The 23635-nt window shown below is 45.2% G+C and overlaps 2 protein-coding genes across 7 annotated transcripts; one reads left to right on the top strand and one right to left on the bottom strand.

Annotated features, from left to right (window-relative positions):
• Window positions 1-59: 59 nt before the first annotated feature.
• Window positions 60-10171, top strand: HEXD (hexosaminidase D). 4 transcript variants are annotated; one of them, XM_053960780.1, is made up of 12 exons: window positions 60-219; window positions 800-909; window positions 999-1086; window positions 1807-1971; window positions 3038-3221; window positions 4499-4570; window positions 5319-5514; window positions 6169-6251; window positions 7036-7114; window positions 7192-7293; window positions 7782-7871; window positions 8722-10171. In XM_053960780.1, the coding sequence occupies exons 1-12, from the start codon at window positions 154-156 to the stop codon at window positions 8888-8890; spliced, it is 1404 nt and encodes a 467-aa protein (XP_053816755.1). In that variant the 5' UTR covers window positions 60-153; the 3' UTR covers window positions 8891-10171. The 4 variants fall into 4 exon arrangements, with proteins under 4 accessions (XP_053816755.1, XP_053816757.1, XP_053816752.1 ...); XM_053960782.1 differs by lacking the exon at window positions 7782-7871 and adding an exon at window positions 7700-7781; XM_053960777.1 differs by having other exon boundaries at window positions 7700-7871.
• On the bottom strand, window positions 8766-23201 carry LOC128797874 (cytochrome b-245 chaperone 1). Of its 3 annotated transcripts, none has more exons than XR_008434262.1 (8): window positions 23099-23198; window positions 20791-20921; window positions 19650-19691; window positions 18317-18390; window positions 17277-17373; window positions 15378-15522; window positions 13928-14377; window positions 8766-8851 (listed from the first exon to the last, which is right to left on the bottom strand). XR_008434262.1 is itself a non-coding variant. In XM_053960792.1 (7 exons), exons 2-7 carry the CDS (start codon window positions 20873-20875, stop codon window positions 14248-14250), a joined length of 573 nt encoding a protein of 190 aa, XP_053816767.1. In that variant the 5' UTR covers window positions 20876-20921; window positions 23099-23198; the 3' UTR covers window positions 10231-14247. The 3 variants fall into 3 exon arrangements, 1 of the variants encoding a protein (XP_053816767.1); XR_008434263.1 differs by lacking the exon at window positions 8766-8851 and adding an exon at window positions 15012-15168 and having other exon boundaries at window positions 14298-14377; window positions 23099-23201; XM_053960792.1 differs by lacking the exon at window positions 8766-8851 and having other exon boundaries at window positions 10231-14377.
• Between the last annotated feature and the right edge of the window lie 434 nt (window positions 23202-23635).

The raw sequence follows: 23635 nt of genomic DNA, 5'->3' as shown, positions 1-23635 counted from the left end.
CCGGGAGCGGCGGAGGGGCGGCACCGGGACAGGGGGACAGAGGGACAGAGGGACAACGGCACACCGGGACAGCAGGGCAGGGACAGCGGGGCGCGGCCGGGCGGGGTGTGCAGGGGCGCCGGGGCGACAGGCTAAAGTAATCGAGGCCAGAGCATGTGGCGGCGCCTAGTGCACCTGGACCTGAAGGGCGCCGCGCCGCGCGTGCAGTACCTGGAGCAGGTGAGGGGTGAACCTGGGGGAGGTGAGGGATGAACCTGAGCGAGGTGAGGGATGTGCCGGGAGCAGGTGAGGGGTGAACCTGGAGCAGGTGAGGGGTGAACCTGGTGTAGGTGAGGGGTGAACCTGGAGCAGGTGAGGGGTGAACCTGGGGGAGGTGAGGGATGAACCTGAGGGAGGTGAGGGATGTGCCGGGAGCAGGTGAGGGGTGAACCTGGAGCAGGTGAGGGGTGAACCTGGTGTAGGTGAGGGATGTGCCTGGAGTTAGGTGAGGGGTGAACCTGGTGTAGGTGAGGGATGTATCTGGCACAGGTAAGGGATGTGTTGGGATCAGGTGAGGGGTGCACCTGGTATGGAGGATGTCCCATATGAAGGTGAAGGATGGCCTTGGCACAGGTGAAGGATGTATTGCGCTCCGTTGAGGGATGTACCGGGCTAGGTGAAGGATGTATCTGGTATGGGTGAAGGATCTAGCGGGCTCAGGTGAGGGATATACCTGTGCAGGTGACAGGGGCGCAGGGTGGTGGCGCTGGTCACAGCCCAGCTGCCTCCCCAGTGTCCCCTCCCTCCCTCCCTCCCTCAGGTGCTGCCGCTGCTCCGCGCCCTGGGTGCCACCGGGCTGCTGCTGGAATATGAGGACACCTTCCCGTACACGGGGCCGCTGGAGCTGCTGCAGGCCCCCCACGCCTACAGGTAGCGCCACGTACCCCGCAGGCAGCTCCGGGTGCCCGCGGGTGCCCCGGGCCGTGCCCAGCGGGCACTGACGGGCGGCTCTCCCGCAGCCCCGAGGAGCTCCGGGCGCTGCTGAGCCGGGCGCGGGCGCAGGGCCTGGACGTGGTGCCGCTGGTGCAGAGCTTCGGGCACATGGAGGTGAGCTGGGCGTGCTGGGCTGGGCCAGAGCGGCTGTGCGGAGCCAGCAGTGCCCGGGGGGACAGCAAGGCTGGGGGGGTCTCGGGCTGCAGTAGGAAGAGCATTGGCAGCAGGGCAGGGAGTGATCCTGCCCCTCTGCTCAGCTCTGCTGACATCTGGAGCAGTGCGTCCGGTTCTGGGCAGAAAGCACGGCCAGGAAGTTCCACCTGGACGTGAGGAAGAACTCCTTCCCTGTGCAGTGACCAAGCCCTGAGCAGGTTGTCCAGAGAGGGTGTGGAGTCTCCCTCACTGCAGATATTCCAGAGCCCTCTGGACACAACCCTGTGCCCTGTGCTCTGGGATGGCCCCGCTGGAGCAAGGAGGTGGGACCAGAGGAGCCACTGTGCTCTTTTCCAGCCTGACCCATTCTGGAATTCTCTGCTGGAAATTTCCAATCCAAGTCCCGGTGCTCTGGTTACCCAGCTCTACCAGCTGCAGGATTTGACATCAGGGTCACACTGCAGTGACCTCCCCGTTTCCTTCACCCACCCCGTGAGGTACTTCGTGGTCAGAGACCCCCCAGCAGCGTGGAGCAGCAGCTGTGCCCCCAGCCTGTCCCTGGGGCTCAGCCAAGCCAAACCCCGGGTTTAGCAGGACACCTGCCCTCAGAGCCTTGGGGACAGGAGGATGCTGCTGTCCCCTGGTGTGGCAGCTGTCCCCGAGCTCCCGTTTCCCTTGCAGTTTGTGCTGAAGCACAGGGAGTTCGCCCATCTGCGGGAGGTGAAGGCGCTGCCCAACGCCCTGAACCCGCACAAGGAGGAGTCGCTGGCACTGGTCAAAGCCATGATTGACCAGGTCATGGCCCTGCACGAGGACTTGCAGTGGTTTCACATCGGATGTGATGAGGTGGGACTTCTCTTGAGCTGGGAATGTTTCTTTTCTTTTGAGGAATGATACCAAGGGCTGAGGCTTCTGCATTTCAGTGGTGCCCAGGCCGTGTTTAGGTGGGATTTTGGGAACAGAAAACACCACTCGAGCCAGTGTAGAAAAGTCTGTTTGACAATAAATGATTCCAGTAGCACAGGTTGTCATTTCCATAGATATGAGTGTAATATCAAAGTATTGAAAGCAGCTTCTTAAAGCTAACAGCATTTGGGTTTAGGTCAAGTGAGTGTTTGTAGTGAGATATCAATTAGAGCTGTTCACTAGGAATCCTGTAAGTTTGGTGTAAGACATTGGCTCATTGTTCTGGGCAAGTTACTCAAGTAAACCCTTCTGTGGTTGGAAGTGTTGGGTTTTTTGCCTTGGTAGTTTGTCTCCTTGAGAAGACTCAAGTTTTTCTTTCTCATAGTTTCTTAAAACCACCCTGATGCCACACAGATTCCTGGAATTCATTCTGACCACTTAACTGTACTGATATTAGTTTAGCATTTTGTATCCTGTTGTGTTGAAACTGGTGGGAAGGATAGACAGGGAGCTGTTATAAAGTAAAATACTACTTAGGTAGAATAAATAAAATCTGCTCTAAACCAGCAAATTTTAATTCACTCTCTGCACGGGACTAAGTATGCTGGGCCACCCTTGGACATGGCCCCAGGTTATTTCTAGACTCACATTTGGATGATCTTCCCCAAGATAGGAACCCCATTTTATCTACCTCAGGTCCTGATGGGTTGCTGGATTTGAAGTGAATAAATGTGGTGAGAGCTACTTCCAAGGACAAACACCCCAAAGGCAAATAGGGCAGATAGATATTTTAGTTTCTGTAGGAAAATTCCCTCAAGTGATGCATGTAATCATGGCCACAGTCTCCTGCAGACTGATGGAAATGCTTGCAGTGTCTTCAGCACTGAGAGGTGCTTTTGAACGTGTCCACTCAGGGGGTCACATCTGGACAAAGGTTTTGAATATTGTCTCCCTCACTTTCTCTATTTCTATACAAGAAGTCAGGATGATTTGCTTGGTGTTTCAGGTCTACTACCTTGGTGAAGGAGAGGAGTCAAAGCAGTGGCTGCAGCAGCAAAACAACACTCCAGAGAAGCTGTGCTTATCCCACATAAAAGCAGTTGCCACTTGTTTGGCCTGGTCTTACCCCATGGTGACACCCATCGTGTGGGACGACATGCTCAGGGGCATGAGCGAGGAAACACTGGCAGGTGTGTGACCAGCCACGGGGTGAGGCAGCTTTGCACAGGTAAAATAGATTGGTTGGCAGCTGAATCAATGAAAACAACAAATCTGGCAAGAGCTGAGATGTGGTTTGTTTGACTAGAGAACAGAAGCCCTCAGTCCTTGGCTGTCACAGAGTCCCTGTGTGAGCGTGGGCCAGTCTGAACACTTTAGTTTTCCATCACAAAATGCTCACCCTGCAGTGGCTGCCATCAATTCTACTTTCCTTATACATTAAAACAGCCAACATTAAAACAAAACAACAGCCTCTTAACATCTGTGGTCCAAGTCTAAATCTCTGTGCCTCTCATCACCTTCTGATGTGAGGGTGATCTGATCCCAAGTGGTGCAAACTCACACAGAGAAGCTGCAGCCCTGTGAGCATCTTTGCGATCACAGTGCACATCGTGAGGACTTTGATACTGAATTGTGGGGTAGCTCCAAGACCTTGACATCACAAGTCTTGTTTGTGGAAAAATATCAAAGCACTGCTAAAATTGGAGTAGTCTGAGCACAGATGGAGTTTGAGCATTTTCAGAGTCACCTTACATGGCTGCTGTAAACAGATTTAGATGGTACCAGGAAGAGCTGTGCAGCTCATCCAACAGTGACTGACCTATTCAAGGCTTTGATAATGGGAAATAATCCCCCAAAATGCATGTGGAGTTTCCACAAGAACAGTACAGCATCTAGTGTGCTCTACTGCCACAATAACAGAATGAACAAATTAAAATGTGATGGAGTTAAAATACTGAATTTCTGCACAATTTACTGCAGTTTCTCTAGGGATCAGTTTCACATGTTTAAAACTAGCTGAGGAGTTAATTATAAAAGGAGTTAAAGCTAAATTTGCATCTTTAGTTGTACTTGAAAAGCTATGTTTTGTGCAAACATAGCCCAGGCACTCTGTAAGTGAAAGGGTAAATGTTACATTTGAATTTAGCTAAATCTCCTCTTGTGGCTGTGCCAGTGGAATCCAGCTGGTACACAGAGAGATGCAAGGAGCTAAGAATGAGGTGGGCTTGGGGTGAATGGGATCTCTGAAAACTTGTCACTGCTCCTCCATATCAATGGTTTCACCATGCCTGAGGACAGTGGCCCTGGGCATGTGCCAAATCCTGGCCAGGCTGAAAATGCCATGGGGCACTTCAGCTGTAAGTGACAAGCCATAGTTGTGGTCACATGCTGCTGCACCAGTAACCTGTACTGAATTCTCATTTAAGCAGCTGTTTTCCGTGATTTAGAGGAGCTCTGTTCCTTTCAGAGTCTGGGGTCCCACAGCTGGTGCAGCCCATGATCTGGGACTACGCAGCAGACATCGACGTGGTGGGCAAAGGTTTGTACTTCTCTGCTGAGCTGTGTGGAAGCAAAATAGCCAAAGCAAAATTCTGTCATTAAATCCTGCCTTAGGTGGACACCAAAACATTCTGGTTTTGTTGAATTGTTTTTTATTGCCTTAATAGCATAAAGACAGCCCTTGTTTGATTTTACATCATAACTGCTATTACTTACTTTCTTTTTCTATTTACGTTTCCCCTATGAATGACTTGCATTGTAGGCTGCTTAATTCTTTTCAGCAGAGCTATGGAATCACTGATAGGAGATTCAGAGGTTTTCCACAAGCACTGTTACAGTAATTCTCCTTGCATTAACACCAGTAGCAGCACATAACTCTATTGAACAGCTCTGCAAAAGAAGCTGCAAGGATTCATACATCTATAGAATTCAGAGGGAAGCTCCTAAAGGCTCCTGTCAGGCATGTAACATTCATGCAAATATTTCTTTGTTGCCAGAACAATCAGCTGTCAGATGTTGTGCATGCTCGTTACAATCTCACAGCTCTTAGCGTGGTAGCAACACAAGGGAGTGGAGTACAGTGACTGACACATGAAAATAGGAGGACAGCCACTCAAAAGGCTGCTCAGAGGGGGTGTCAAATCTCCCCTCCTTGCTGATGCTCCAAGCCTGAAAAGGCTCAGCAGCCTGTTGGATTTGGAGCTGGGTTCCCTTCACTGCAGCATTGCAGTCAGGGCTGAAACTGGAGAAAGCTCATCCTGTGCGTGTCCCTTTGTGTTTCCCTGCAGTGCAGCTCATAGAGAAGTACCGCAGGTGCGGCTTCTCCAAGGTGTGGTTTGCAAGTGCCTTCAAGGGAGCCACGGGAGTGAATCAGTCTCTAACACTGATTGGGCACCACCTCAGGAACCAGCTGGAGTGGCTGCAGGTGGCCAGCAGGAGCCCTGCTGATGTCCTCGAAGGTATCGCGCTGACCGGCTGGCAGAGGTGAGGAACGGCCTCTGGGTGCTTCCAAGGGTCACACATAAGCAAACTTCCACCCAAAAGCTGCCTTAGAGGTACAGGGAAGGATTAGAAGGGAACTTTGCCACCCTGCAATTCTTCCTGTCTGGCACTGCTGGGCATTGCCCCCAGACTATGAAGGGTGGATTTCAGAGTTGCAGGCAGCTGTACAGGAACAATGGCTTTGGGGACACCACCACCAGCAGATTGGGTTGGAAGGCTTGAATGGATTTTGTGCCACCTTGAACTGCTCATAGACACTGTAGTTCATGCATGGTGTGTCTATCTGAGTGTCTGATGGGAACTCAAAAACAATGAAATCACATAAGAGATGAGAACTTGTTAATGTAATGAAGGAGTAAAACATCTTTATGCAGTCAGGAGGTCTTAGGGAATACCAGAGAGTTGGTGTCCAATTTCTGACCCTAATTTGCCTCAAGTAGAGAATCTGGTTTTCATCTGTTCTTACTAGTAAAACAGGAATACTTCACGCTTCAGAGATAAGTGATCTCTTCTCTGAGACAGAAACTGATGTTTCTAAAGCTCTTTGATTTTTAGTGATTGACATATTAAAACTTCCCACTTGTTTAATCTACTCTAACAGTAAAATGTGTAATTAATGGTTGTTTTCTTATGTAGGTATGATCACTTCTCTGTTTTGTGTGAGCTTCTCCCTGTGGGAATTCCATCCCTGGCCGTGTGTCTGCAGGCACTAAAGAATGGTACAATGACAACTTTATTCTCTCTCAGATAATGCCTAGCACAGGAGTGAAGTGACCTTTCCCTAAGATTGCCACAGGCTTGTTATATTTTGAGATGGTCTGCTGAATTGATCATAGCCTGAATTATAAACAATAAATTACAATTTGCAGTATGGGAGCAGAGAAGCCTTTTGGCCTAAGTATTTAAAAACAGCCACTGTATCCTCTTTGTTTATTGTGATCTAACACACAAATGGTCCAAAACTTCATGCTTATATTAAAAAATAAATTTAAGATGTGGAATTGCTTTTCAAACTTACTTAAAACAATAGTGACATATAAATGAGCCTAAATTAGTTTAGATTTAGAATGTGTTCATGTGTAAAAGTTGTTTTAACTAATTGTTTTTCTTAAAATGGGTATAGGGAGGACACTGTCTGGTAAAATACCTCCTGTAGTTTCTGCTTTCTTTACAGGCAGTTGCCAACAATATTTTTCTTATTTTCAAAATAAACCCCCACAATCCACTGATTTTTAATTAAGGCACTAGAAATATTCAGCACCCTGAACAGAAAGTTCAGAGCTAGGAAGTGCTCACCTTGCACAAGACAACTGTGTGAAAGACACTGAGCTCCTTCTCCCAGCCACAAGTGTTTTTTCCTTCTTTTATTTCCATTTTACCTTTTAAAAAATTCTTCGCCAAAGGGGAACCACTAAGCCAAGGCAGAATACTCCAGAAAACCTCTCTTGTATGAACATTTTGGTTCCTTAGGCTCCTTTACTCATTTCCACTGTCTTCTGCCAGGTGGCTATTCTGAAAAGATTAAAGAAAACGTGGAAAATCTCCTGGGAATGCCTAACCTGGAAATTGATACTTTCATGAGGTAACATTCCAGCTGCAGAATTCAGGTGCTTCTCCTTGTGTGGTAAGTTCAGAAACTAACAGATCCTCTTTGGACAGCCCAAGTCTGGGGACATTTCCTGGGAGCAATATCCTCACCCTTGTGACACAAATCAGTTTCCACCTCAAGTCATCAGTGGATGAACTTCTCGAAAGGAACAGGTAATGAGGTTTCTGTTGATTCTCTGCCTGGCTGCAGGAGTGTTAGAACTGTATCATCTCAAAGTGGGGCACAACTCCAGAAAAGTGATTTAAATTCAAGCTCTGCATTTCAGGTGTCACTGACACCTAGGCAGAACATAATAATTACATCAAAATTTAAAATACTTTAGGAAAGTTCCTAAATACTGTATGCTGCCTTATTTGAAGCATATAGTTCTTTCCTTAATTACATTTTACTGCTATTTAAAGTTAAAATGAAAATTTTGGATGGTGTAGTTACAAAAGAAGGGAGCTTGAAATAAAACTTAATACTGCAGCAGATGATCAGGTAATCGAGTTTCACAAGCTAATTCCAAAGATCTATAGACTGAAATAAACTCACTCCTTAAGCATCATCTCTGTGCAGGAGTCCAGCTAAAGCCTCCCTGGCAGTGACAAACAGATGGTGCTGCTGTTTCATCACTGCTCCCACCAACATCCATTTTCAGGTATGTCACAGGCTGGTTCAGCCCCTACCACAGGAAAAGGAAGATAATTCATCCTATTGTAATGCACCACTTCCAGCCAGATGCACTCAGGTAACAGCACTTGTTTTGCACTACAGGGGAAATAAAGTCTGATATATTTTGGGCACTCAGGTACAGAGAATTGTGAGCCCTTACCTCTTTCTATAATTACCTCAGAAACATCAGTGAGAATCAAAGTATCCATAATATGTTTTTATACAACATGTTTGGGTTGGAACTAGATGATCTTCACAGTTCCCTTCCAACACAAACCATTCTATGATTCTAATTTTACCTTTGCCTTCTGTTGAATGAATTCTTTGAGAACAAGTACAAAATTGGTCTCCAAAAGCCTCTCCTGTAGAGCCCTGCTGCACCTCAAGCAGTGGTTGCCCTCGGTGTAAGAGCTCACCTTGGGCCAGATTGCAGGCAGGGCTTGGAATAAAGCCAGGCCCTTCCCCTTGCTCCCTGCCACCATGGGCTTTTCAGAACTTGTCCTAGACATTTTGCCAATTCATGCTAAAAGGTTCATTTACACTTTTTTTTTTTTCCTGTGATAAGGTGAATATCCAGTCTCATCTATTCTTTCTGATAAAACCCAGATTGAAATTCCCAACAAGTCTCACAGTGGGTTTCAGTTACACTTAAAATGTGTGTAGTGTTTTTTTGAGCTCACATTTTTGTACTTTAGAAGTCTTTGCATGAGGAAAGTGCCAAGATCAATGGAGCTTAAACAGAAAAGGCATCAAGCTTTTGCCATCTGAACAAAATCAAGTCCTTTGGGCTCTTGTAATAGATGCTTCTTTTCCTGTAAAGTGGTTTTAAGGACAGTACTCCCTCCCAAAGGCCAGTAAGCCAACCCTCCCCTGAGGCAGAGCTCACCTGCAAATGTCATTGTTTCTTCCTTCTCACTTCTGCTCAGCCTCTTCTCCAAGTGGAATGCTGTGGTGCAAGACCTGCAAGCAGCCATGGAGCAAGTTTTCCACAGGTGTGCTATAGAGGAATGGATGGAGGAGAATGTCCACCCCAGCCTCCAGAAGCTGCAGCAGGTGCTGGATGATTTAGAGGAAGCAATAAGAGCACAAAATTAAGGGCATTTCAATTAGTCTGACTCACTCCCTGGGAAAACACGGCTAGTGTTGGCTGGCCCTTGAGCTGGAGTTTGTCATCTTGAGAGAGCATGAACTATGGTTAAACAAAAGTGACCTGAAGGCATGAAGGAATTTATTAGCATAAAACACTTCAACTCAATTTTCCTGTCTTAACACATGCTGAGCCTTAATTCACCTGCCTGTAGGTCAGGTTTGCTGGCCTTGCATAACAGAATGCAGGAGTGAGTCACAGCTCACTCTCCTACAAGGCAGGAGAAAAACCCAGTTTCTTCCAAATTCAGGATTTGTAGCAACAGACTCGTACATAACAACGACCTGGGAAAGTTCTACCCTAATATTTAGGATACATTAAAAATGTTTGGGTCATTATGTTCTGCACCACAACCTGTCAGCTGTGCTCTGAGTTGTGTCCTACCACTCCATCAAGAGGGATCAGGAGCAAGAGGGAGCTCCTGGGCTTGGAGGGAAAATGCCTTAACACATGGGGCTGCTTCACTTTCTGCCACAGCACCCCCTAAGCTCAGCCTAGTCCCACCCCACAGAAAAGCACCACCCCACTCACTGAGGCATCTCTTTAGCTGTGTGCAACCTGAAACTGCAACCTGCACTTTCCAGGTTTGTCCCACTTTGAGCCATGACTAAAGCTACTAAATATAAGGAAAAAATCCTGGTTGATTCTGCTTTAATGTCAAACTTGTCATAATGTATAGAAATATATTTTGGGGACTTTTGGTGATTATCCCAATTCTCCACTAAATGGAAATAACTCAGAAGTATGGTAGTTAAGCCTGTTACTCCAGCATGAATATTCAAAGTATTTATTTTTGTGCTTCATTTACTCCTTTAATTTTTTTTTTTTGAAGCACTGGTATTGAAATTTTCTTGGAACAAAACATACAAAAAGTAAAACTACAGCATAAGACAAGCTTCAAGTGACTCAAGGAGAGCCTCAGTAACTAGGTCCACACACAGATCTTTATCTAAAAAGAAACAATTGCTACGTATACCTGTCACATAGCTTGAACTAAACAAGATCTTAACTTATTTTACTTGAATAAAACCTTTGATACTCAAAGTGTTTGTAGAAGGGTGTTGCTTTTTGTGTGTGTGTAGCACATTGGTTTGGTTTGAAGGAGGGAAAATGAAAAAATATTCACCAACAGAGTTGAATCTATCAGCTTATATGGAAATAAAAGCTGGACTGCTGCAAGCGTGTCAGCAGGGTTATTTCTAAGCAGGTATTTGGGCTTGTTCTATTCTGTCCTCCCCCTCATTAACTCCTTCAGTAGATCTGTTCCCAGTAATCATTTAGACAGCCATTAATATTTTAATAATTTTAATTAAAAACAATACAAAATACTACAGCAATGCAAAACAAGTTATCAAAGTTGATTTTATCAATGAACGTTTTTTTTAAAAAAAGACAATACAACAAGGCCTTGCTGAAATTCTACTCGCAATCTTAAAGTTAAAAAAAAAGGCAATTTCCAAACATTTCCAGAAGTATTTTTGCCTCCCAGCCATCTATGACACTGGCAGAACTAGCACTCTTTATTTATTATGTGAGCCAGCTGAGGTTTTGGTATCTGTGTAACTTCATAAATACAGCCCAAGAGTCAGATCTCAGCTATAAATATTTGGATTTTCTTTGAGACCTGCACAATTGATGCCAGGTATGGGCTATTTCATTGTGAATACTGAAATAGGAGGTTACACAAAGGTTACACAAAGCAGTGCTCTGCCTCTGCACAGATGCACTCTGGCTTTTGCTCACTGCAGCAGCCACAGCCCCAATCCCATCCCACCACAGCCATGCATGGAACTGCCACTGTGCTGCTCAAGCATGAGCTGAAGCACCTGTAAGTGGAACTCAGCATACAGTTACAGTGAAGGACAGGACGGAAGGCTTGGTTTAGGGGTCAAGGGTGTTAGAGCTAATCTAAGGTCTGCTATGCAGCTTTTAAAATCATTGATAAGTCATGCAAACTACAGCTGTCCAGGCACAAGTCTCCAGGCAGCCTGAGATGCACGAGTTACCATCCACATCTGTAAGAGTCTCCTAGGAGAACCTAATTTCCTAACCAAAACGAGTCTTTCACGTCATTCCTTTAAGTCCAAGTCACTTCACAGCAGGCACGTGTAAGGCTCTGTTTAGTGGGCCTTTGACTTTGCTGGGCCCAAAACCATCCAGGAGAGCCTTCAGCAGAATGGTGAGAAGTGGCAGAAAAGGAGGATGAGAGAGGACTCGTCCAAAGAGAGAAGAGTGGACCCTGACCTGAGCTGCATCTGCTTTCCACAGTTCTGCAAGCTGATCCTATTGCTGAGGAGTGCACAGGCATTGCCATAACCAAATCCATGAGAACAGCAATTGCAGGTTCATTGTACATGCACACACTTACTGCACTGCATCTGGCCACGTCTTCCAGCTAAAAATGATAAAGTTTTCGAGGGCAAGAAGCTCCACATGTGGATCAAGAGAAACACAAGAGAAAACCCCATCAGCCTGTGCTAACACTGGTGCAGTGTCCCACTGGCAGGCTCAGATGGATCAGTGCCACAGGAAGCTCCTGGGTGGATCAGCCAGCAGTGCCTGACACATCCCCACAGGCAGCACCCACAGCCTGCCAGAATGCCCTCAGGGTCCCATCCTGTTATCTCAGACTACAGAACACAGGTTCCCACTGAAACCGAACTTGTTGGTACAGTGACAGCTGCCAAATGCAAAATGGAAGTGGCACAAGAGAGGATGGCACCAGCTGCTCCAAGGGAAAGGCTGAGGAGTCAAAAATATTCTTCCTAGACACACCGTGACGGCAGCAGCCATCCCTTTCCTGCCCAATGAGGAGGATACTGGAAAACACCTCTAAAGAGGTGATCACTGACATCAACCCAACATGCAAGTTAGTCCCACAGGATGTATTTCAAGTTACACTGTACCTCACTAAAGGTCATTCCCCTTTCTATAGCTTTTCAGTTTTCCTTACATTGTTTTAGTCTTTGTCTAAGACATTGCATAGTCTGTAAGTGGAGACATGACTAACACCATGAATGCACAGCAAGCTGGACACACTACAGCTCAGCAGAAGCAGGACACAGGATGCAGTGCAGGGTCAGACCAATAGATGTACCTCTCAAAAGCTGATTTTTAACTGGGGAACTACAGTGTGGTTTATGTCTTCCATGGAATGTCAGCTCTCATGGGAACACAAATCAAAGCCAGCAGGGCTGAGACCAAAGGCAGGTAGTTTAGTTTGGTTTATCCATGGTCCACTCCACAGGCTCAGAGTAACTGCAGTGCACACCATGAACGCCCTCTGAATATCCTTGACACAACGCAGCAGCTACCACCAGCTGAGCCCTTGTGTTACACTGTACCATTACACACTCTAGGACAGCACTTCCTACTGGAAGTCCTTAGAACACTCACCGTTCTCATTTTACACTGTGGGGGAGAAAAGAGTTCTCCAAATCCCCAATCTAATTCTCCTCTCTCTAAAATGAGCATCACCTGGGGTATACATTACAGTGGATTTAAATGAGGAACTCTACGTAAAGTGTTACACCCTGCAACATTTTTTAAACAGGTTTGATGATTATGCTTAGCCTACAGCTGTGCTGGAGAATAAAGGCAAATTTAGCTAATTGCCTGCAACCTACTTTTTCCACATTCATACACAGCAGCTTCCCAGTTCCAGTGGTGTGGGGTAGGCACCAAAAGCCCCATGATCACCCCAACAACTCAGAGGACTTTCAGGAACGTGTACTGGCAGAGGTCTGTACAGATGCCTGACATGATTACAAGTTTTTTATCTTATTTAAAGGAAACAGAACTAGTTCTGTGCTGCAGGCAAGCTACATCAACAGCCATGTCCCTGCTGCAGTGTGAGTACCTTCCACTGACAGCACCGGGCTCTGCCTCTGCTCACATCCTGGGTCTGAGCAGCTGGAAGGGAAATCTTTGATGAGCAGGTGCTCAGCTTCAGACCAAACTGGAACATGTGCTCAACATGTGTGATGTGCCTTCTACCAAAAACTTTTCAGAGCCTTCCCTCTGTAGAGGTAGAGTGATTGGAAACAAGAACACAAGCTCTTTTAAATCCTGAAGAAACTGCTGCCAGGAGACATTTGCTGCTGGCCAACCGTGAAAGCAGACAACACAGTTACCTCGTACCCTCTTCAGATCTCCTAGATGTAACTGTGTAAAAGTATTTTCCAAATCAGGTCTGAAGACCGTAAGATTCCTAAATAAAACCTAGTGAACTTTAGTACAAGCAGCTGTAGCATGCTGAAGGAACCTGCAGCTTTTTACAATTTTTTCTTGTACTGACATATTAATGTAAGAATGATGGAGTTCTAGTTCTAGACAGAATATGTTGACTAACAGAGGTAGCTTTTACTTTAGAAATACCTTGAAAAAATTTATATTTTAACTATTTGTGAAACCATTGGTCAGAACAGAGGACACCACACACCTGGAGTAAAACACAGGTACAAGTCAGACATTGAGTCTATGCTACCTACCTTAAAAAAAGTTATTATTTAGCACTTCGGTATCATTTCAAGTGAGGAAATACTCAACAACTCTAAGCTACCACCATGTTTGACATCATGTTTGTTATACATGTCCCTGCTTCCTTTCTAAATACACAGTTTAAATGGTAAACATTGAGGTCTAGAAAAAGATTGCTCTGTCCTGCCCAGAAGTGAAGCAGAACAGGATTAAGGTAGAACATCCCAAAGACATTTCATCATGATCATTTTTCCTTTGCTATTTATGGCTCCTTGGTGAGTCTGAGATAAGTTAAGACACCGTTACAAGTTGATCAACCTGATGTTTAAAATTCCAAGAGAGGCACTCAGACTTCAATTTCCACAGATATCCAGTGGCAGGTCAGTAGTAGAGAACATAAAAGTGCCACTACTCTGCATCTCCTAATTGCATATATTAAAGGGGAAAACTCAAAGCATTGTGTTATGAGTTACAAATTCAACTCTTCTACATTGCATATACTGTACCTGCAGCAAATGTTTGCAGTAAGCAGAAGTTCACATCTGTATCTTCATTAATGGAAAAGCAATTATTTCAAACCAATTCATTAATAAATAACTATTCCTAGACAAGTTTGATGAGGTGACAAGAGTTCAAAAGCCAGCAGTGTCCACATGCAGGGTCTTGAAGCAGTTTAGCACTAAACTATGACAGATTCCACCCATTGTAAATGCACACGTTGAGAAATGCCCAGGTCAAGGTTGTGAGGGGTTTCCTTTTCTGAAGAACAATCAGAATATCTTCCAGATGTGTGAAAGCCTCTGCTTGCTTCAGTTCACAACGACTATCAGTATTTAACCTGTGGTTCATCTGCATCACTTGCCTCTGTTTCACTGCTCTGGGAGAAATCTTGTGGGGTCTCTACTCTGTCCAGTTCCAGAAAACTCGTAATGAGTTTGGCAACTGCTTCCACATCACTGTGGAAAAGAAGAAACAATGGAAGAGTTAGTGGAACTGTAATGCTGACAAGAGAAGAGCAGGCATGCTAATTCCTGAGAATAACTGCCTAGAGGGAAAATCATATGGGCATAGAGGGTATGGCTGACAGCATGCCACACCAAGCTATTCCCTCCACATCAGAACAAATGAGTCCTTTCCCAGTCCCTGCTGCAAGGCTCCTTATTATCAATGCTTAATATAAATCTTCTGTTAACTAATACACCAAATGTTTGCAAAGTAGAAATAATCCCCTCTGCCACTGCATAGCTCAGGAAGGCAACTCCATCAGAAATGCAGCACTAAAGGGATCTTAGATATCTAAACATGATCCTGACAGATGGTGTTAGCCAAGTGTCTGCAAATGAAAACATTATGGGGTTTAAAAGGTTAAACTGAGTAACACAAGGTCATAACAGCAAGTGAAAAACAGAGCTTAGTTATAATGATGCCTTGTGCAGGCTGCCCTAGAGCAGAGGTCAGACAGAGCTAAAGAATAAAGCAGGAATTTATTAAAAGGATCTCCTCCATGGATCCACCTTGGGCAGCACAAGAGCCCAGCCGGGGCTGCACCCAAGATGAACTAAAATGGCCACAAAATGCACAACTGCTCACAGTGTCTTTGTTCAGTTCTGCTCCATTTGCACATTGGAGTTCATTGTCCAATTCCAGCTTTAGCCCATGCAGTCCCATCCTTCTTGTTTTTCTCTCTTCAGTGCATACTGTTTATGCTCTTGGGCCTGAGGTTTGGATCATTTGTCCTTGGTCCCAGCTAGAAAAGGAATTGTTTTGTCTCCCTGCTCTGTGCAGAGAGCTCACCATCCCCTAATATGAAGCCCAGAGCCACATACTAAAGCAGCACAGAATGTGAAAAATCAAAAAACTAAACTCAGAGGCATCAATAATAGCTGGCAATTATTGACCCCCATGATTGGCATTTCCCACCTTACACGTTCTAATTTTACAAAGTCCCCACTGCACCTTCTGCAGCCCAGCACTGCACTCTGGGTGAGCGGGTGTGAGAATCCGGTGACGAAGCGCAGCACGACCAGGTAACCCTTGCCGAAATAGCGCACGGCCTCCTCCTCCACGTTCACATCACGGATCTCGTTCAGCACGGCCACCACTGCAAAGACGGGCAGAACAGGCAGTGTCAGCATGACTGCAAACCCTCAGCACTGCCACTGGTGACACAGTGACAGCGTGACAGGGACCCTGCTCCTGGGCACCACTGCTGTGATCCCTCACAGCCAGGGCAGTCCTGCAGCAGCAAACTGGTGCCTTGTGAAGGCTGGCCTCGAGCAGAGGCTAGATGGAGCTAAAGAATAAAGCAGGGATTATTCCAAGGATCTCCTCTCAATGGATCCACCTTGGGCAGCACAAGAGCCCAGCCAGGGCTGCACCCAAGATGAACCAAAATGGTCCCAAAATGCACGAGCGCTCACAGGGTCTCTCACTTTTATAAGTTCTGCTCCATTTGCATATTGCAGTTAATTGTCCACTTCCAGCTTTAGGTGATGAAGTCTCATCCTTCTTGTTTTTCTCTCTTCAATCTACTGTTGATGCTCTTGGGCCTGAGATTTGGATCACTTGTCCTTGGTCCCCAGCTAGAGAAGGAATTGTTTTGTCTCCCTACTCTGTGCAGAGAGCTCACCATCCCCTCATATGAAGCTCAGAAATACACACTAAAGCAGCACAGAATCTGAAAAATATAAAAGCTAAAACCTGAGGTATCAAAACAGCTGCTGAGCTGCTCAGGCAAAGGAAACATGCACAGGGTGTGACTGCAGCACACTGTAGCTGGGACAGGCCCTAAGGAAAAAGATACAGCCAGCCAGGCACTGGGGAGTAACCCAGTATTACTTATGTTTCCACTTGCTTTAATGGCAGTTTTAACTATTTTTCTGTATGGAATAGGCAAACAGCTGTTCAGTTTACTGAGACTGAACTAATACTGAAATATTTAATTGCTCAGAGCACCTGCTGATCTCTGTATGCTCACATGAATGGTACCTAAACCAGATATATCATAGAGGAAGAGACAACTTCAGCTCTCTATTGTAAACATGTATCCTAAAGGAAAGCTCAGAAACATTAAACAGCCTTCTCTCCACATCTTTTATCTTCCATCTCCAAAATGAACTCTTTAAAAACAAGTTCAGCTTAAGGTCATTCTGAATTTGGCCGCTCTTCTGAGCTTACTGAGAGCTGGTTCTATTTACATCAGGAAGTAGAACAAAAACTCTGACATGGAACAATATCCTACTTTTGCAACAGAATAAAACATCCTAGTTTGCAATAGAGCTACCAACTCACCACCATGACTCAAGCAACTCACAGACCATACTGCAAATTTTGTTAATCCATCAGGAAGCCCAAAGGCCATCAGACCCTGCATTAAACTGAGCCCCCTGAACAGGCTGCTTTAAATGCCTATTCTCTACCTGCAGGATGGAACATGCTACTTGCATATGGTATGTAAACCTTTGCCTGCTCCCCAAAGCAGATGAGATTACAGGAATCTCAGCCTCTAGATCCAAAACTGAAGTTTTTCCACCAGTCCCAGCTGCCAAGCAGGCTAGCCAAGGGCAAGGTAAACACATTAACATCCCAAAGGAATGGCTAAGATTATTATGGAAAGCAACGTGTAGGCCTACTTACCTTGGATTAAAATAATTAACAAGATGCATTCAGCACACTGAGAAAAAGCATTTGGGCCCAGAGAGGCAGATTGTTACATCTGCTGCTTGGGAACAAAGCAGATCTGGAAGCAGATGTGACTTAATTTGAGTACAGAACTCCAGAGAAGCTATTAAATGGGCACACAGCCATCTCTTCTGCTGCTCAGCACATTTTCTACCACAGATGCTGCTTTCTCACCTTGTTCATTGCCTCCTTTTGACAAGGTCAGTATTTTTTTGTAGAGGTTGAATGTTTTTAGGCAGATTGTTCCCTTGTTCTTGTCAAATACAGCTTCCTGTAAAATTGAAAAATAAGAATTAATATTTTATTGAAAACACCATCACTAGCTATGTTTCAAAGTAAAATAAAAATAGTTCTATGGGAAAATATTCTTGGTAATAGAAAAATACACAGCTAGCTCAGAGACATTCCTCTATTACTAGGCCATGAAAATCACAATCTTGCTCTTGATTTTAACAGAAATGTTACCATATCTCTTGTGTGACTTCTAGAAGGGAGTTAAAAGTGGATTCATTGTGCCTCTTGCCACATTCCTCATGTAATAAAAACTTTGCCTGGAATCAAATTCAAAAACCAACTTGTAACTCCTATAATTTTCACTTCTGGTGAATTTGATATTCCAGTGCTGTGCTCTATGGGCCAGGCTTACACAGACCTCAAATATCCCAATAAAATGGATATTAATGATATGGGATATTAATGAAATGGGATATTTCATATTAATCAATGAAAAGAGGATCTCCTTCTCTTTAGGTGAGTTGCTCATTCTAACACAACTCAGGTCAGCAGGGTGACAAGGTGGCTTACTGCTCTCAAATCAACATCCACACAATTCTAATTCTAAACCAGAGGAAAACAGCTGAGCAGCCTGGAAGCTGAGAGCTCCCTTATTTAGTGGTTGTGCTGTCATTAGCTTGAAGGCTAAGTTCAAAATCATGTGCTGCAGCTGAATGTCCTGGTCATCCTACCTCTTTTATAGAAGAAAACATTTTGGGCCAAGTCTCCACTTAAAAATACCCATATGTTTAGCTTCACATTTTTATGCTTGTGTAATCAAGTAATTATTGGCCTAATTCTAGTCCCAGTATAGCAACCCAGAGGGCTTCCTCAAAACCAAAGGCATAACTTGTCTGTTTGGACTGAGCAAGCTGCTGGAATCAGCATCTGCCAACTGCTTCCTGCTCACAGACCCTCATTTCCTGAGTTCAGCATCTTACCTCCCACTGCTCCAGATTCTGGGCTGCCACAAAGAAACACCCAGCCATGTAGAAGAGCTTCCATGCCAAGCTGTCTGAACAATGCAAAAAATGCACAAACTTAGCTTTTTTCCCCCCTTCTTTGGTATTCAAACAATCCTGAAAGCAACACGCTCCCTTTAAAAGCAACAAAAGGAGGAAAGGTTTCTCTGATGGAACATTCTTGCCTTTAGTTGTACTACAACTTATTTTACAGCTCTTTCCCAGGATGAAAATACAGAAAGTCTGCACACTTTTCAGAGACTTCATTCATGCTGGGCTTCAAACCATACAGAATTATAAGCATATGTATTATTGGCAAGGTTGTAACATCACATCTTTCTCTTCTGTACAAGCAAAGACATCTTAAAAGGCATCCACAAAACTGCCAACCTGCTGTCAAACACCAAATATTTGTGCTGCAGAGGACAAGGATAGGGATAATGAAAATACAATAAAGCAAACATGTTTCTGCATAAAAGGAAGCAGTTGGTCCTCTTGACAAACAAACATTTGCATTTCATGTCCTGGAAATGTTTACATGTCACAGCCTGAATAATTTGCTCACTCAGGCTTTTAACCAAAGGCACAGTAGAGCTGTCCTGGGATTTCAGAAAACTTTGTTGCAACATCTTAAGAAAAACAAGGCTGATTTAGCTGGTGGCTGAAGCAGCTTTCACTGCATTTTGCTCTTTAAATAAAAATACGTGGGTTATATTGGTAGCACATTCCTACACACCACTAAGTTTTAACATTTGATGTTAACAGGATGCAGCACAAGAATCACAGGGCAGCTTCCAGGACAAATCCCATGGATGGAAAGACAGCTGGCATTTGGTGCAGTCTGCTGTACTGCAGGGGGAGGAAGCAGCAGAAGCTGTCTCATCCCTAAAGGTGCTTGGATGAGTAATCTCTGCTAGTGATGATTTGACAGTTTCCAGAGAAACAGAGAACTTCCACCACAGGCAAAGTAATCATTTCATTATGGTGTCAAATAATCATTACATGTCTTCCCAGGAGAGCTGCGAGGACCAGCTAATCACATTTATAAAACATTGGAAGTACAAAATGCCACAGAGTACCAGTATCATTATTAAAAATACTTGCAAATTGAAAAGGAGGCTGAGTAAGAAATAGAGCACTAAAGCACAGTAAGCCATAGAGGCAACAGTTATTATTGCTTTTAATATTCACACCACAAAGTGGGAGAGGAACCTCCACTGCCTTTGAAGGGTCAGACAGAAGCTGCAGGTGATTCATCAGCATGAAAAACGGATTAACAGGAAAGAAACCCAAAAAAGTGATAGGCCATTACCTGCACTATAATAAGCAGCAGCCAAACCTATGGATGCTATTCCTAGGAGGAAAGAGGAGAGAATTATGACAAATAAGCAGCTCAAAAATATTTCCCTGATGAAAAATATCACTTTTCAAAAACAGGACAAACGTGATTGCAACATAGATCACTATATGAAAGTCAAGTTATTTTTTTTCCTCTCTGTTTTAAAAAAACTCCCATTCTGCAAAGGCATTAAAACCAGAGGGGCTGGGTCAGAAATGAAAATTTTGTGACATAACTGGGAACAGAACCTCAGAGGGACTCAATCTAACCATGACACCATACTTACACCACACATACTACTCTCAGCACAGTACAACTTGGAGTGCTCACACAAACCTTGCAATGGTTATTTTCCCCTTTAAGTGCTCTGTGGAGCCAAAAGACAACTTTTGCAGTAAAGTTGTGTAAGAAACTGCCAGCTCTTTTCTCTCAGGGAGGAGAAAGCAGCTGAAGAGTGTCCCATGCCCCAGAGGCTGCTGCAACTGCAAAGATCTTCTCAACAACATCCCTGAAAGCAATGACAACGTGGTGTTACTGCAGTGGGATCTGCTCAGCTGGAAAGCAGGATAGACCAGATTTTCCCCAGCAGCTCTCTTGGTACAGTCCTAACAAGTTGATTTTTCCTGCATATTCAGCAGTGTTTATAAAGATGCCTTTCAGAATATCCTCTGGGACTTCCCATTTCATCCAGTGTCCTTAGGAGCTCAGCACCAACCACACACAGCATCCAACCCCAGCATGGCCACACTGCAGTTTTCCACTCCTGAAAATTGAGATGCTTCTCAACCTAACAGCCCCTTCAGAAGCTTCACATTTCTATTGCTGCATGACACATAAACCTTCTGTTCTTGATCTTTCAGGAGTCTCTTAAAATTCCATCCATGAGCTTCTGAGGTTCTCCAGATAAGATTGAAAGTCTCACAGTGAAACTGCCATGCTGAGGCTTCAGACTCATTTAGTGGCTATGAGAAAGGAAGAGCTCAAAGCACAATCATTCCTCCTCTGGGAAGGAAAATGCCTGGAAGGCAGGCATTTCACTAGGGGCTCTTTCAGGGGTTTATTGTGACCCTCTCTTCCCTTAAAGCAAGCTCTGAAATGAATGCTGTGGTCTTACCAACACAGAGAGACCAGGATCGGATGCCAGGTGACCTCTTTAGGTGAAGATGGGAATTTGTGCGTTTTTCAACCAACATGTACATCTTCAAAAGAAACTCCCAACAAGCCAGTTTGACTCATGAAACCTCACTGGACCAAAAAAAAAAAAAAAAAAAAAAAAAAAAAAGGGAAAAAAAAGAAACGAAAGGGGAAAAAAAAAAGAAAAAAATTAAGAATTTTAAATAATTGACAATTTCACCAGTTTCCCTTCCAGGACTCACCAAGTCTTAATCTAGACTATGAAAGATACTCCAGGATAAGAACACAGTGTTTTTGGACAGGAAGAGCAATATGTACACTAAAAACAACGACAAAGTAAAACTGCCATGTCGAGAGTTGCATAACAACAACAGGAATCTGAACTCTTGGAAGAAAGTTCTCATTTTAGAGGTAAAAATCCCTTTCTATTATAATCAGATTCCAGAAGAAAAATGTGAAAAACGAGAACCTGGAACAATGTTGTTGTTGCTAATTCATGCAGCCCTTCAAACAGAGAAAACAGCAAGGGGAATGGAAATCTCTTTTCCTGTGAGCTCAAAGGGTTGTGTGAAGGGCTAGTCTGGGAGCTGGGGCAGGACAGTTCTGACATGGGGTCTCATCCCAGGGAGGGCTACAGCCAAGCACTGCCAGCATCCCATAATGCCACAGATGATGTTCCCATCTTCCAAGCCACCTCAAGAATACAACCAGGAGCTAACAACAAGCATGTTTGTCTGTCCTCAACAAGGCCTAGGCAGAAACAGTAGAGACTAAAAAGACAGGTACTAATTAAAACCTGTAAGAGCTGGGTAATCCCATGCAGCATTTTCAGTACATTTTTACTGTTTTACAGCATAGAATCAGAGTTATTTAGGGTGAGAAAGACCTTTAAGATCCAACCACTAACCCAGCACTGCCCAGTCCACCACTAAACCATGTCCTTAAGCACCTCACCTACATGTTTTTTGAACACTTCCAGGGATGGTGACTCCACCACTTCCCTGGGCAGCCTGTCCCACAGAACCAGTTTAAGGTTCATTAAGCTGCTGTTAGCTGCCCATGATAACAGGTTTCCAGAAAATGCCAACATTCATCAGCTTTTGAATAACCATGAAAAACACGGAGAGAGCAGGTCTGAGCACATCCAAGTTCTCACAAAAGGCAAATATGTGATTTTCAGTCCTGTAGTTATCCAGCCGTTCTTGGATACAAGAAGATGCTCCTGCAATTCTGGTAGTTTGGATACAAAGCTCCAGGGGGGCAGATTTAGCCAGGTCTTTTCAGTTAAACAAAAAGCACCCACGACTTTGATTTTAATCTCTTAGCAACACATCTGAGAGCATCTGAAACCGAAAGAGCCAAAAGCACTTATGCATAAGATACGCTCCATCTCCTCCGGATGTCAAGCATCAAATTTTAATTTTCAAATGACTCCCGTGAGTTGCTCTCAATATACCGGAAAATACTTCTGCATGTAAAATGCCTTCTCCTGCCTGTTATCAAATTCAAGTTATAAAATACATCGAGATCACTGCAGAAATCTCACTGTATTTAACAAATATTGCACCCTACTTAGAACATAATTCTCACGCGTATCAGTCAAGTCCATTAATGCAAACTTTGATCTCTCCCCCCATAATAATTTAGGGAAGTTCAAGCAGGCAAATGCCAGTTTTGGTTTAATGTTGGACACTCAACATCAGTGCATTGTCTCTCACAGGTTGTTGCTTGCAAGAGATAAACCTTGGAATAAAAAGCACCAAAGCATCTTCTAAAGCTGCATTTAATAAATAAATCATAAATCCACCCTAAAGCAAATACAAAAGTTTTACTACAACAATGTTATGATGACAGAAAAAGAGGTATTTTTGTGCTGCTCTTTCATTTTAAATTCCAAAACTTAATTTTGCTTGAATTTGTCTAGTTTGACACTGAACTGATCTCCAGCATCAAAATAACATCCTCATGCTTCCTCCAAGCTCTCGGTTGAGAGCCAGCAAAACCCATTGGAAGAACTGAAATTTTCACCCCTTGAAAGCTCCACCACCAGCAGCCACCAAGTCAGGACCACGCATCAGCTGAATTTTCTTTACAGAGCTCATTTTCCTTTACCTCCCAAGCCTGCACCTGCTCCCATCCCAGCCTGGTTTCCCCCTCAGGGAGGGGAAGACCCAGAAGCCAGGGACCGGCCCTACCAAAACCCACCCAAGCCGCGGCTTTTGTCCCCCCCCGCGCGTGGGGAAGCCGAGGCCGCCCTTCACCCTCGCCCAGCCCCGCGCCCGCGGTACCTGCCCGCGCTGCAGCCGCGCTCTAAAGCGATCCGCGGCCGCCTCCGCGTCCCGCGCCCTCAGCGCTGGTCCCGCCTCAGGGACGGAGGGACGCGCCCGCGGCCATTTTGGGTGAGGGCAGAGGCTGGGCCATGAGCCTCCCTGCCCCTCCCGTGAGGGCAGCGCCGCGCCAAGATGGCGGCGCGCTGCCAGCGCCCAGCATGGCGCCCGGGCCCGCGGGTGCTGCTGAACGAAGAGCGTCGATGTTTCCTCGGTTGTTTTACTTTAGCGGTGTTTGGAAAGAGCAGAAACCTTGCGTGACGAGAGGAGGGAACTGCTGTAGGGTGTGTGGGAGAGACACAGTGGACCCAGTCGGAGCGACCCGCGATGGGTGAGGTGGACATGGCCCCTTGCATGAGGGGGCAGGGGAGCCCCTCGCTGGAACGGGGCTCCCCTGGGGGCTGTCCCCAGGCTCGGGCAGCTCCTGCGGAGGCCAAGAAACCTCTGGGTTCTCGATGGCAGCACTTGGGGCACCTCTGCCACAAAAGCGCTGGTGCT

The sequence above is a fragment of the Vidua chalybeata genome, chromosome 19 (genome assembly GCF_026979565.1).
Source record: "Vidua chalybeata isolate OUT-0048 chromosome 19, bVidCha1 merged haplotype, whole genome shotgun sequence".
Classification (NCBI taxonomy): Eukaryota; Metazoa; Chordata; class Aves; order Passeriformes; family Viduidae; genus Vidua; species Vidua chalybeata.
Note: the sequence above shows the minus strand (reverse complement) of the source record. Positions and strands in the feature narration are given on the sequence as shown.